At 42.1% G+C, this 14,644-nt stretch overlaps 1 protein-coding gene across 1 annotated transcript in view; it reads right to left on the bottom strand.

Annotated features, from left to right (window-relative positions):
• Positions 1-14,644, bottom strand: part of Txlnb (taxilin beta) — a 44,733-nt gene that overhangs the window by 7,005 nt on the left and 23,084 nt on the right. Inside the window, exons 5-7 of the mRNA XM_021221500.2 lie at positions 9,345-9,539; positions 7,097-7,216; positions 3,943-4,017 (exon numbers count right to left, since the gene is read on the bottom strand). Of these exons, the coding sequence (XP_021077159.1) occupies positions 3,943-4,017; positions 7,097-7,216; positions 9,345-9,539 (390 nt within the window). The remainder of the gene's footprint in view (positions 1-3,942; positions 4,018-7,096; positions 7,217-9,344; positions 9,540-14,644) is intronic.

The raw sequence follows: 14,644 nt of genomic DNA, 5'->3' as shown, positions 1-14,644 counted from the left end.
CTCCCCCCTCTCCCTCTCCCTCCTCTCCCCCCTCTCTCTGTATGGTGCATGTGGAAGTGATCAAAAAAGACCCTCTGAGGAGTTGTTCGTCTCCTGACTCTGTGTGGGAAGGGTGCTATAGATCAAACTCAGGTTGGCACACTTGTGCCAAGAATTGGGTATTGCTTTATCATCTCCTTTATTTTTACTAGATTATTCCCATTGACCATTTTTGTTTTGCTATGTTTAAAAGTAAGGTGTGTTAAAATACACATAAAATTAGCCTCCTCTCCCATTTGAAGTGTACAGATCAGCATCACTGTCCCCACATTATTGTACAGCCAATCTCTAGAATGCTTTCATGTTGCTAAATAGAAATGCTGTGCTCATTAAACAACTCCACAGGCATCAAACAGCTTCTCAGGTCCTCCCTCAAGTGGTCGGGTTTCAATAGTCCTCATTTCTTCCTGTTGGACATAGACGGTACAATCTGTGTGGCTTATCCCTTGCTTGGATAACCAGTACCAGCGTTATCTTATTCTAACTGAAATTCTGTACTTCTCATTTTATTAGTGCGTATTTATACTGTAGAGTTGGCCTCTGATTAGCATTCCGACTCGGTGCATGTTTGATTTGACAGGGGCTAGTCCCTCTTTCATTTTTGGGACCTCAGAAAACAGAAAGACTATCCAGAAGTCACACACAGTAGTTTTCCTGCCAGGGACAGAAAGAGAAACAAACCACTCCATGATTAAAACCTGCTGACATCTACCACCTTGAAATGGGTCTAAACGCTCGCTTTTTGGTTTTGTTTCTAGTTGCTTGTGTGTGGGAGGTACATGCATGTCATGCAGGCGTGTGGTAGGCAGAGTATAGCTTTCTATAGTTGTATGTCAGTTCTCTCTACCATATGGGATCCGGGGACTCACCAAGCTTGGCAGCAAGTGTCTATACTCACTGAGCCATATCAAGTGGGTCCTCATACAATGGGACCCAACTAACGACTAAGTCCTGGTTGGAATAGGAGGCAGAAGGAACTGGGTCTAGAAATTGTCTTAGTAAGACCCCGGGACTTGATATGGAGGTAAGGCCTGTTCCCAAAGTCCTTTCAGAGGGCTTGCCCTCATGAAAAGATAAGAAGGTGATATCGGAGTCTCGAGACTACGATTACACTTTCAAAACAATTTACTCCCTGAGTAGTGTTTTGTGTCTGCATTGCCAGACACTGCTGACATCCCACGTTTGCCACTGTCCTCATCCTTCCTGATCTGTGGCAATCTGTTAGTCTTGACAGTTGTGTCTCAACGGATTATCCATGACAGCGGCTCTATTGCCTCAGTTGATAGAACTGAAAGCCGAACCCTGCTTGCCTAAGTGAGAAACACATTCCCAAGTCACTATGTTTTATGTTTAAAAGTGACTTCAGCATAGGATAGCAGTTCTCGACCTGTTGGTTGTGACCCCTTTGTGGGAATCACATATCAGATATTTACATTATAATTCATAACACTAACATAATTCCAGGTATGAAGTAGCTGTGACGAGATGATACTTTCACGGCTGGAGGTCGTCACAACATAAAGAACTGTATTAAAAGGTCTCAACATTGGGAAGGTTGAGAACCACTGCTCTAGGAAAACATGCAAACTTCCCATGATATTTTTCTTACTCTAGTCTCAGAAACGAGTATCGAGTATGAGTAACTTCCTGCTGTTCCTGCTCCTTTAAGGGCAATGGGAAACAAAGGAAGGATGCAAGTAGAATTCCATTTTCAAATTTATGTAAGTTGCACGGGGTCACACCTCTCTGTGTGAAGAGCCGGTACTCTGATCTTAATTCCTGAACTCATTCCAGGATCAGGGGGTGAGCGGGTAAGCAGGAGTACCCTGTAAATACTTCTGGAGTTTAAATGGGCAGGGGTGAGGAACTGGATCATGTTTGTTCGTTTTTATTTTCTTCACCTTTAAGCTCCTAGATCCTTGGTTCTATGAGATGGTTCAGTCTATAAAACGCTTGCTTATGCCAGCATGGGGATCTGACTTTAGATCCAGTGCACCCACATTCAAAAAGTGAGGCATCGCAGTGTGCTTCTGTGATCCAAGCACCAGATGAACGGGAAACAGGAGGATCATGGGTGGAGCTTGCTGGCCAGCTGGTCTGGTGGAGTTACTGAGCTCCGGATTTGTTTGGAGACAGGCCTCAAACAATAAGTGGGCGGTGAGTGGGAAAGATACTCAGTTTGACTTTTGGCCTCCAGATGCACATGAGCAAATGTGTACACTTGTACACACGTGGACATGGAAAAGCGACATAGACACACTCTGGACTCCAATGGAGGCTGAGCAAATCATTCTCTAGGCTAGAATCTAATATTAATCTACTCTTTTCAACGTCATGATCTTCACTTAGCTAAGTGATAAGTGGAGTAGACAACGTGAATAATGCCTAGTGCCACGTCGTGCCCTTTGCTTCTCTCGGGCTCTGTGCTGTTAGTGAGCAGACAGTCCAGAAGCTCTGGTTTCTTTCTCTGGCCTTTCTCTATTCCTAGACAATAGAATTACAACTCTTCCCTGCTGTCACAGGGTAGCTGCTATGGACCAGGGCTTGCTGCTTCTGACACCGTGACATGATGGTTTCTGAAGCTGATTCAAAAGTTAGTCCCGAGTTTGTAACTCTGAACTCTGTGATTCTGTGAAAATCCAGAACAAGTATGTTTCAGACTTCTATCTAATTAGTTTGAAAACTTTTTGGAATGTTCTCAAAGAATAGATTATAACTGGGGAGACAATTTTCTATTGCGTTCTCTGTACACATTGCATAAATATGCTTTAGAACGAACGGTTAATCTGTGGCAAGCTCACCTGTATGTATGTTTGCTGTAATTTCTTATTTTAAGTTTATTCTTTTTTTGTGTGTAGAATAGAGTTCATTCAGGGCATGGTAAGGGGAGTTGAGGAAGCAGAGACAGAGAAAGGCAGACAGAAAGAGAGTAGAGGAGTAGAGGCTGGCCATGAGCATGTGGAGAGAGGGGGAGGGGAATGGAGAGAGAGAGGGAAAGAAGCAAGAGGACAGAGCAAGAGAGCAAGAGCTTAAGTTTATTCTTGATGTATTTTACAGTATTTAAAAAGTATTTACTGAACTTGTTCATTCAATAAGTATGTACCTCTTCTTCTTTTTTTTTTTTTTTTACAGTAAATAAGATTTTATAGTCAGCACATAAACACAGTGTTAATGCTGCCTGATTCGGAAGGCTTCTGATGTCTTGCTTTCTATTAGTTTCCTCTGTGAACTCAGCCTCCCTTTAGGGCTTGGGCATTCCTCCCAACAGTGGGGCCAGGGTCCCTCTGTGGCCTACAGCAGAGAATGTTTCCCTGGAGGGCCAAAGCCCTATGACAGTAGGGAAGATAAATAGACATGGCTTTTGCATTGAGCCAGTTGTGGCAGGAGACTATATTTTTGAGCCTGAAACGGGAACTCTAGTAGTCTGATTAAAAAAAACAAAGTCAGCGACACATGAAGCCAAATTCGAAGGACTCCTGACCAGGTCAGTCTTGATCAATGTCTTGGTCTCCATTTTTCTCATGTTCTTTATATTATAGATAGTATCAAAATGTGAGGACTGTTTAGGACGGACAGTTATAAATGGTCCTTAGCTGGGCAGTGAATCAGGTGACAGAGAAGAAATAGGATAGGGAAGTGGGAAGCTGGAAATCAGCGTGCTGTTCCTGACCACTTTAATGACATTGATTGTCTGTGGACCTCTTGGCCACATAATGCCAGTTCACATCATTTCTCTTGCATAGACACAATACTCTTTTAAATGTAATCAGTGTGAGGTTGTTTCCTTCTCAGGCCCCATCCCTTGTCACCTGTAAGGCTTTGTGTAGAGAATCTTGGGTCCCAGACCCTTGGTACCAGAGGGAGGCTACCCCGAACCCCCATGTGTTAGCCTCCTCACTTCACCTGAGCCTGCAGCACAGTCTCCTGCTCCTTCAGCACTTTGGCCTGAAGTTTCCACTCTGCCGCCTGGTTCAGCAACTGTGAGAAAACAGAATGCATAGGAAGAAAGTCTAGTTGTGTTTAAATTGCCCTTTATTTACCATATACATATAAACCAACTTTCTTCTTATGCCCTGCTCCGCTAAGTGATTTTTTGAGGGGAGGGACTTTTGCAAAATACAAGTTGATAAAGTTAATGAAAACAGTTAATAGGTTTGATTCCCAAGGAAACTAATGGCTTTAATAAAAAAAAATTTAAGTGTTCAAATCAAGTATGAATCTCATAAAAATCTAACTTCTTACCAGTCCCACTGGATAGATGCTTCCCAAACAATCCTCTTTACCACCAACCTTACCATCCTCTTTATCATCAACCTTAGGTTGGACATCTCCAGACTTCCCTACCTGGGCATATTAGCACGTAGTGATTCTCCATCACAGAGCACATGATGCCTTAAGAAATACCCGCTCCTTTTAACCCCTGGTTCCTGACACAGCACTTCAAACACGCGTCTGACTTTCCTCAGGGGATCACTAAAGTGGAGAGCCCCTTTGGACAATATAATCTAGGGTATATAGAACGTGCTTTGCTAATACCTGAGAGGGTTGGCTATCAGTGACCCATGCAGCACATTTGAGAAATGGAGATATTTGATGAGTTGCTCTGAACCCTGCCCTCTGGTGCTAAGAGACCTCATTCCCACTGCCGCAAAGAATCCTTTCGTATGTAGCCACTGCAGTTAGACACAGCTGAATGGGGAGCCAAGGGTGAGCATGCTGTTTTAACTTAAGATGGATGAATACCTGTTAATCGGTATTGATGCACAGCTATAGTCTTTGGTTTATGTTTGCATCTTCTGGTCAGAGCTCAGAAGGTTGTTTTGTTTTGTTTAAATAAAAATCATGCCTACAACGTGCCAAGAGAAAGAATTCTAGCTGTTGGTGTCTAGATGATTATGCGGTAACCTAGAGATAGGAGTAACGTTTACACTCTTGGTCCTAGGAGAGGCCCAGGGCACTGGGGAGTACCAGACCTGTAGGCTCGCTGGCCATCTGAGGGTGTGGTGGAGGTCTGCTGGTCTCTGCTTTTGGAGCTGACAGAGCCGGCCTGTTGGATGTCTTTGATTATTCCGTTTGCATGGAGAAACCTCCAGTTTGGACTTGATATCTCACCCACCCGGAAGTGACATGTCATTGCTGCAAGCTGGGAATGGGGTGCAGGGGGAGTGCGGGTCAGGGGAAGTCAGTTTTAAGAACTTGCCATTAGGACTTGTTGACCAAATTCACTTTTTTTCCTGTCTTATTTGAAAAGTGGGGTTATTTTGCAGTTTCCTATGGTAACAAAGTAAGTGATTCTAGTCTAGTTTCAGCTAGACAAAAAGATTCTGGCCAAATGTCAATGAGTCACTTGAGTGAATGGCGTTAACAGTCTTACAGATCTCTCAATCTTAATATATATGTATGCATGTGTGCATATATGCATGCATGTATGTATGTATGTGCACACACACACAGACACACACCACACACAGACACCCCTCTCCTTCTCCTTTCTCCCTCTCCCTCTCCCTCTCCCTCTAGCAGCCAGTACACACTGCATCCTGCTGACTCACACCTCTGAACTGATGCAGTGTCACCGAGAGAGCTTAGGCTTAGGGAAAGATGCATGTCATCCTCTTTGACCTGACAGATGCCAGAATCTTGAAGGAATGTCCCCCTGTTCCTGTCTCCTCTTCTTAGCTGTCATCTCCCTAATCCAAACCATGGGCACATCTCGTGTGCGTTGTTGTTCTGGGATACCCCCCCCCCCCCCGTCTTCTTTTGTTTCTATTCCATTTTCCACTCAGAGCCACACTAATCCCCCACATCTGGGAAGCCAATCGCGTCACCTCTTCTAAAAGAGCTCCGTTACTCCCCATTATATTTGGAATAAAATTCAACTCTCTCTCTCCAAGTCCTACAGAGCTGCACAGCTGGATCCAGCTTACCCCCACATCGTGAACATTTCTCCACTTGCTTCCCCTGTTGAGGATTTGTCTGTGGCTGTGAATTGTGATGCTAAATACTGGCCCTGGTTGCCTCAGGGATGAGAATCGTCTCACACATCAAGTAATGCTATGTGGTCTTACTCATTCATTTAACTGTTGGTTGAATAAAGATGCCTACAGCCTAGAGCTGGGCAGAAGGGAGGTAGGTGGGATTTCGGGTTTCAGGCTTGGGGTCTGAGGAGGATAAGGAGGAGAGAAGAAGGTGGAGAGAAGAGAAGACACCGTGGGTTAGGTGAATCAGGAAAACATGGCCACAAGGGCTGGCCAATTGGAGTTAAGAGTGAACATGGCAAAACATGGCAAGTCATAACTCGGAGTTATTGATAGGGAAGTGGACGCTAGTAGCATAGAGACCAGCTATCTGCCCAGTTCTAGTGTTTTAAAGGCTCTCGTAAATGTAAAGGTCTTGTGTCTTTTATCTGGGAACTGCATGGTCTCAGGCAGGGTAGAAACCCCAGATTAAATATTTTCACATCTACCGTCTCTTCCCTCCCCGACCTTCCCCTGAGTGTGGAGCAGGCCATGCTGGGTCTAACATCAAGCCTTTCACTGACAAGACACCTCTGCTGGAGAAGACTCCCATGAGGCAGTTTCTTAAGAGGCAGAACATCGCTTGCGCATCCTCCCACCTGTCCTGATCACTCTGTCTATGTAAGTCCCTCATCAAGTCCCATCTCAGGTCCTCCTTGTTTGCCTGATGATAACTTACTATTATCTAAATAACCTTCCTGGTTTGCTCGCTACTGAGCATCTCTTTCCACACAGCCTCTAATCTGCCTGGTAGGAGGTGGCCCTTCTCTGTCTTATTCACAGCTATAATCTAGCACCTAAAATGCTCTCAGCAGATAATAGGCACTTGAAAAACACTTGTTGAGTATGTTGAATGACTATTTTGTGTGAATAATGGTACAGGCCCAGTATTTCCTACTGGGCTAACCCATTTACGTCCCCGTAGAGGCGCCGGCTTTTATATGAGTCAAGTGATCTTCTGCCACTGTCAGACAGCTTTCCTAGCGAGCCTGTGAGGAGGAGATACATTGCATATGCACACTGACTAAAAGGATAAATACATATTCCTTCTCCCGTCTGTGCCGCTCCTCTGCCTCCTGCATCATTTCTTGAGCCTCTTCGAGTTTCGCATCCACCAGCTTCTGCTGCAGTTCTCGATGTTTGAATATTTTGTCCAGATGCTACGGAAAAAAAGAACGCGTAAGAGCCAGGCCTGTGATCGGTGCATAGAAATGCAAAAAAAAATAGGAAACAATTCACATGAATACAAATTTCCTAGTTTTTAAATTTCTAAGGAAGAGACACCCTGGCCTCACTGAAGGTCATAAAGCGATGAGAGTCCCCGACTTTCCACTATCCAGAGATAGCTTCAAATGGCGGAGATGCCAGAGGTCAGCCGCATTAATGCCTAGAGGTTGCAAACACGATTTTTCTCAATTTGGAAGCCAGTTGATATGATGCTATTCATTGTGCTAAACCACTCAGACAGTGCTCCACTGTACTCTGGCTTGGTATTATGGCCCTCTTCGTAACTGTCGGGCGACTTTTAATGATAAGACGAATATAATTTATCACAGTGATTTTCCATCAGAGTACCAGCACATGATCCCTAGACGTGTGGGACCGAGGTTCAGACCCCGAATGCTCTGATGCTGCCCAAATGTTAAATACGTGGTATCCAGCCTGCCACGATTGGGATGTGGTAGAAAATGGAAGAGGTGGGGTTTGCTAGCAGACCTTCTGGTCTTTGGCAGTTAGTGCCCATTCCCCACCCCCGTTCCCAGTTCCCGGGAAGCTAGCATCTCAGCCCAGCCACGCCTTTCTCACCCTGTCTATGTGCTGCTTTGACATAGGCTCCAAAATCACGGAGTCACTTGCTTACGGCCTGAAACCTTCAAATCTGTGGGCCAGAACGACCTTTTCTCTCAATAAGCTGAGCCTCTGCCAGTAGTTCTTACAGGAGAGGAAAGCTGACCAACATGTAGAGGCGACATGGCCCGGCCTCTTCCGTGAACTGGCAGTCATTCACTGTCCTCACATCCTGACCTCTGGACTACCTCTGTGTTTGAAGGATGGCTGACCGGTTAAGAGGTCTCATCAGAAAGGGGACCCACGGAATGTTGTGTTGGGGTTTAAACAGAACCTGTTCTGGGAGTATGAAACTAATATTCCAGGCCATTCCTATCTGAGCTCTTCCTGAGGAGAGCAGCTCTTTTCCCCCATCAGCTCTGCCTTTCCTCTTCACTCTTACTTCCTACCCTGGATGGATTCAAACCTTCTCACAAGAGACGAGGGTAGCTAGGTGGTCTGGCTTGCTGTGAGGAATGTCCTGATTTACCTAACTCTTATGACCATGTGCTGCAGACTCAAAGATTGTTTCCTTGATAAAATCGTGGCACATCACCAACCCAGCCACTTGTTATATCCTTAATGTAAAATATTGAAAATGGAAATCTCCGTGACTGTAAATGATATCCTCTGGAGGCCACTGCTTTCCTACACAAAACACAGCAGAGAGAGTGTTATGGCTGACATTAATAATTTGGGGAGAAACCCTCCGGGCATGCCTCTGAGGGACTGTCTGCATTAGGTTAACTTTTGAGCTTGCCTATGAGGGGTCATCTAGCTTGATCAGGTTAGTTGAGGTTGGGAGGCCCACCTTAACTGTGAGTGATGCCATTTCATGGTCCGGGACTCTGGACTGAATAAAGATGAGAATCCTTTATTCTGTTTTCTGTCCGTGGACCAGTATAACCAACTGTCTATCTGCACTTGTCCCCATTCCTTCCTCTCATCCTTCCTCTCATCCTGCCATACTTTCCGTGCCACAATGGAATAATTCCCCGAATCTATAAGCCAGAATCTACCTTTCTGTCCTTTTAGTAGATATTTGCTCACAGTAACACATAAAGTGGCTGACATAGTGTTCTCTGCTTCTCAGTAGAGTTGAAACAAGTGACTTATTGTGTGCAAAGTAGACTACCTAATGTATTGCTTGACACAAATTAGGCACTAAATAAATGATACTATAATTATTACATTATTAATACTGCTATCAGCTTGTTAATTGAGATGACATGGTGAGCCTAATGAAGAGAGTGGAGTTCTCTCTTGTCTACAAGGGAAGGATTTTTAAAGGACCCAAGGACTGTGCAGGATGACTTATTTTGGTTAGTAAAAGCAATCCAATCGTAACAATTAACGGTTGAGAGGGCTGACCATGAATTTCTTCTTAACCAAGCCCCTCACTTTCAGAAGGCAGCTCTGGGCCTGGGTAGAGTTCTGTGAGCTGTTGGATGCAGTTCTCACCTCCTCTCTGAGCTCGTACTGGTCAATGATGCTTTTCAGTTTTTCTGCAAGCTCTGTGTTCTCCTGGCAGAGCTTCATATTGCGCTCACTCTGCTGTTCTATCTGAGTCTGGATATCTGTCAGGGTAGTTTGAAAGTGACTTGTGATCTCTCTCCTCGTCTCTTCTTCCTCGCGCGCCCGTTGGAGGGTTTCTTCCTGTGGATGAACAGCAAGACATTTTGTGCTGGTTTAGAGGTACCCATAGTTTAGAGAGCTCAGGATTAGGTCACCGAAAGCAGCAATGTACAGAGTAAGCAGGGCGCTTCTTGTTGGTTCTCTACAGCTGAATTTGTAGGATCCCCAAATAAAGGTCTGAGCAGGGATTCAGCAGTGAATGCAGTCTCTCAGGGCAGCTGCTGGGCTCAGTGATGAGCAGCCTTCCTTTCAAACTGAAGAGACACCTGCTGAGTGAATGACCTGCAGTGACTTCTGGGAGTTACACAGTCACGTTGAGACTTTGATCTCTTAGTTATGAGGGGGAAAAAGGCCACTGGGATTTACTGACAGATGGGAAGCAGATCATGAGGTTTTTTTTGTGTTTAGGGGCACGGCAGGGGGCGGGGTGGTAGCGGTATGCAGCGGAGAGAAATAAATGTAATGTTATCCTATAAAACCATGGAATATTAACCACAGAGTTGTATCACCCAGATTTTTATAAGTGAGATCATATATAAACTTCTTTTTTACTTTTAGGTTTTATTTTTATTCATGTTTATGTCTCTGGGTGAATGAATATATGTTGAATTGTGTGTGTGTATCCAGAGAAGCCAGAAGAAAACATCAGATCCCTTGAAAAGGGAGTTACAGGTGACTGTGAACTACTTCACACAGATGCTGGGAACTGAACTTGGACCCTCTGCAAGAGCAGCAAGTGGTTCTCTCGAAGAAAGATATATTATCTATTATATATTATAGCTAATAATAGCTAATATTAGCTGTTCAACAATAGAAAAAGAAATCTTTCCAAATACACTGGATATTTCAGTCCTGGACCAAACAATCACTTTGTGTTCTAAATAAAATATTTGCAATATAAACTTTGAATTAGAAGGTAGTAAATCTCCTTACGTCTCGAAAGAAACAGGGAGATATGTACCAGCCTCTCCACCCCCTACCATTTCTTACCATCGAGGAACTGAACGTTGTATATTACTTCTGTTCACTTTTTCTGACAACACAACTCCACATTCATCACTCACCACGAATCCTGTGCCCACATTCCTCTATCTACACCAGGAATTATCTGTGTTGTAACTGTTCCTTTCATTCTTTTAGAATAAAGGGTTTGAGCTCCCTATTTTATTCCAAAGATAGACACATTTACATGGCTGACAGATGATACACACTTGCAGATTCCTTTCAGTCCTGGTTAATTGTTAATGGGAACGTGTGTTTTGTTATTGGCAAGTGAAATTACACCGCATTTAGTTGCCTACCAACTTCAAATTATGGAACAGGACTTAGAAAGAGAGAATTATCTTAGCAATTAATTGTGCAAGTCTTTGTTAGGATAGAATAATGTGATCAAAACAAGAACTGATCTGGAAAATATATGCTCTGGAAGAATTTTAATTTATCGCTCATTTCTAGCTTTCTTATATAATTTTAACACATTGCCTAACTTGTTGGCCATCATAATTATATTTGCATCATATTGTAACTTCTTGGAAATATTATGAGATACTGCTTTAATCTAAAGATAATTTCAGATAACATTTATCTTCATATACCAATACTTATAACACATATCACTGAAAATGATCGCAACTATTAGCTAAAGAGTAACCAGACATATCTGTGACAGTGATTGGCACCTCATTTCTCCTGACATGCTTCGAAGTCCCCAGATTATGAATCATTTGACTGTAGTTTATGATCTTAATTTAATTTTTATTTATAAAGATTCCATATATGAATGAAAAAGTTATGCTGTGCTTCTGAGAAAGTCTGATATTTTCCAGATGTGAGCATACACTATTAAACACATGTCAAACCACTCAGTTCTGGCTTATTAAATGGCGGCTTGAGTTCTTTGCTATACCGCCCCCCTTTTGTAGAAGGAACAGTACAAGGTCTTGTGAGGAAGCCCAAACTATCTTGAATTTGTAATCCTCCTGCCTCATCCTCCCAAATACCAATGTTCTATGTTGTTGTTTTTTTCAGCTTGACAAAATGAAGTCTTGCAAAATGTTTTTTAGGTAAGTTCATTGATAAGGAATATGCCATCTCTTGGACAACATCTGAGACAATTTTTAAAATTAATCAAGTGTATTATGCAAAGTGAAAATCACTAATGCAAACAAGACTGAGAGGGCAAAGCTGAAAACAAGTTTGCAGGCATCGTCTGCGCGCCATGCCTGATGCATAATGCATAGGTACTTATTTAATGAAATGCTTATGTAATGATTAATGAATTATTAACTTGTGAACAGACACATGAGTAGCTTGGACTAGATGATTTCTATAGTTCTTTGCACTTTAAGTTTCTGTGACATTCTGATAACAAATCTACCTATTTCTTTATCAAAATCATGTACCTTAAGCCTCTACCCACATTGCATTAGAAATTTCTTTTTCAATATGGTTTCAGGATCAAATTTATTCCTTCATGTATCTGTAGGAGTCTCTGAGACAAGTGTATGCCTCAGACCTTCACTGGCCTTTATTAAATTATTAAAGTTTGTATTTGTGTTTAACACACTAAATAAAAAATAATTATAAGGAACGAAAAGTTAAAATGTATGGTGGCGGAGGGACCTGACTATACACTCTCTTTGTATGTCATGCTCAGGCTATGCCTACTATCATGGACATAGGCGGTCACATCAAGTTTTGTCTTCTACATATAACATCTGTAGACTCTGGGATCCAATTGGCACTTGGTGTGATGTAACATAACTTTCTCACTTTTCCTCCTTTTAAATAGATTTCAGCGTGTAGGAAGACTTGGAAAGAGCACGCAATGTCTTAAATCTCCCTAGAAAAATATTCTGTCTTTCAGAGAAAAACAAGAGTGTGAAAATTTGGGAAACTATATAACCACTGAAAGATGAGAGAGAAGTTTCAAGATTAGACAGGGAGAAAATCCTTAACTGTGGAGAAACTGTTCCAGTCTCTGAGTGGAACACTGATCTACTCTCGCAGTCCAGCTAAGGAGAAAGAAATTGAATGGACATTTAAATTTTTTGAATTCAAAACTACGTTTGTAGTTGGAAGCTAAGCATACGAATTGAATTTTAAAACCAGTCCGTATTTTTAGAAGGGTATAGCTATGGTTTAGATATGTAGTGTAGACCCCAAAAGCTTGTGTGTTGAAGGTTATATCCCTCAGATGATTGGGGTTTTTTGAGAGATGATTCTACCATGATGTTTTTAATTTCATCAATGGATTAATCCACTGATGGTTTCATATCTGAATCCCTTGTTCAGAAGTGGAGTTTATTTGGAGGAAGAAAGCTCCCAGTGTATGCTTTTGGAGTCTCTTTCTTGTCTCTGGAGCCTCTTTCTGGGCCTTTCTGCTTCCTTGCTACCTTAAGATGAACAACTTTCTCTACTATGTGCTCCCAACAATTTTGTTCTTCTTCATCATGGCCTAGAAATAAGAATCAAGTAACCGTGGACTGGCATCCCAGAACTGTGAGCCAAATTATTAACGTTTTTTTTTTTTTTTTCTTTAAGTTGATTTCTGTATGATAGATATTTTATTGCAGCATGGGAAGGTCAACTAACATAATAATTGTCATAACATCCAGGATATAATTGTCAATGAAAACCCAACAGAAATGGCACACTATTAAAAGAAAGACAGTAAATAAATAATTAGTTCTACAAGGGACCAAATGCAAAAACAGCAGGAAAGAATCATAAAAGAGGTATTATAATTCTGCTCAGTGATGTGAAGGAAGATTATGTCCCAACAAACTAAAACCAGGAAGTCTCAGGAAGGATAAACAATTCATTAAATAAGCGGGAATCCTGGAATTTAAAACCATGTATATAGAAATTAAAAAAAAAATCACTCGGATTTTTAAAAAGCATGAACAGGCTACAAAACTGCCTGGTCAGAAGACTGAGGAAGAGCATGAGGAGAGTTATGTGACAGCTAGAATCTGAGGAGAGACGAAGGAGGAGAGCATGAACTGGTGAATATATTTGAAAAAAAAATAACACTTGAAAAAATTCCAAGTTTGCTGAAAAACATACAAATACAGAAAGCTCAGAAAATATCAAGGAGAATCAATGTTAAACAAACAAACCTTTAGGGACTGGAAAGATGGGTCAGTGGTTAAGAGGACTGGCTTTCTTGCCGAGTTCCTCAGTTTGATTCCCAGCACCCACAGGGCAGTTCACAACTCTCTAATTCCAGCTTCAGGCATCCATCACTCTTTCTCACCTCCATTGCTACCACACACATGTGGCATGCTTAACTGTGCAGGCAAAACACATGTATTAAAAATTAAAAGCAAAGAAGACCATCAGTAGATACAAAGGTTCGAAAAATAAGAAATCACTAGAAATAGCTTGGAAATAATCATAGAAAAATGACATGTCATGTGGGGAGGAGTAACAGCTCAAGTTATGGCTGCTGTCACCGTAATGGAGATCAGAATAAAATGGAAGGAGATTCTATCAGTGGATAACTTCAACATCCAATAATTACAGTTCTTAATAGGAAGGGCAAATGAATAAATAAACAAGAGACATCTCAAAGATAATGGACAACCAGAGAACTGACGGGCAGAACGGGACCCCAACAGACCCTAATGGGGAGATAGATCTTCAGGTTGAGAGGAAATCCTGTCAGACAGGACACTGAAGATTTTGACCAAGTAAGAAAAGCATCAGGAATTCCTAGAATCTGGGCAGAGAGAAAACCAGAGTTTTTCTTTTCACTTTTTCAAGGAATACGGGTGATAGTAAAGACAAAAGCAATCCTGTCATCTCTGGGCATCACGAATGCATAGGATTGTGTACATAGAAAATTCTAGCTTAAGGACAGGAGAGATAAAGGAGCTTACTTAGCTACAGTGCTTCCACAATGTGATGTGCTATAATATTACCTCTAGATAGGCTAAGAACAGTTAGGAATGTTGATTGTAACCACAGATTAACCACTGCAAATAATGCAATGAGATATAATCTGAAAATCCAAGAGATACGTTAAAAATATAATTTAAAGAATCTTTGAGTTGGGAGTCAGGAAAATAATAAAAGGAACACACACACACACACACACACACACACACACAGAGAGAGAGAGA

Source organism: Mus pahari, chromosome 21, assembly GCF_900095145.1.
Source record: "Mus pahari chromosome 21, PAHARI_EIJ_v1.1, whole genome shotgun sequence".
NCBI lineage: Eukaryota > Metazoa > Chordata > Mammalia > Rodentia > Muridae > Mus > Mus pahari.
Note: the sequence above shows the minus strand (reverse complement) of the source record. Positions and strands in the feature narration are given on the sequence as shown.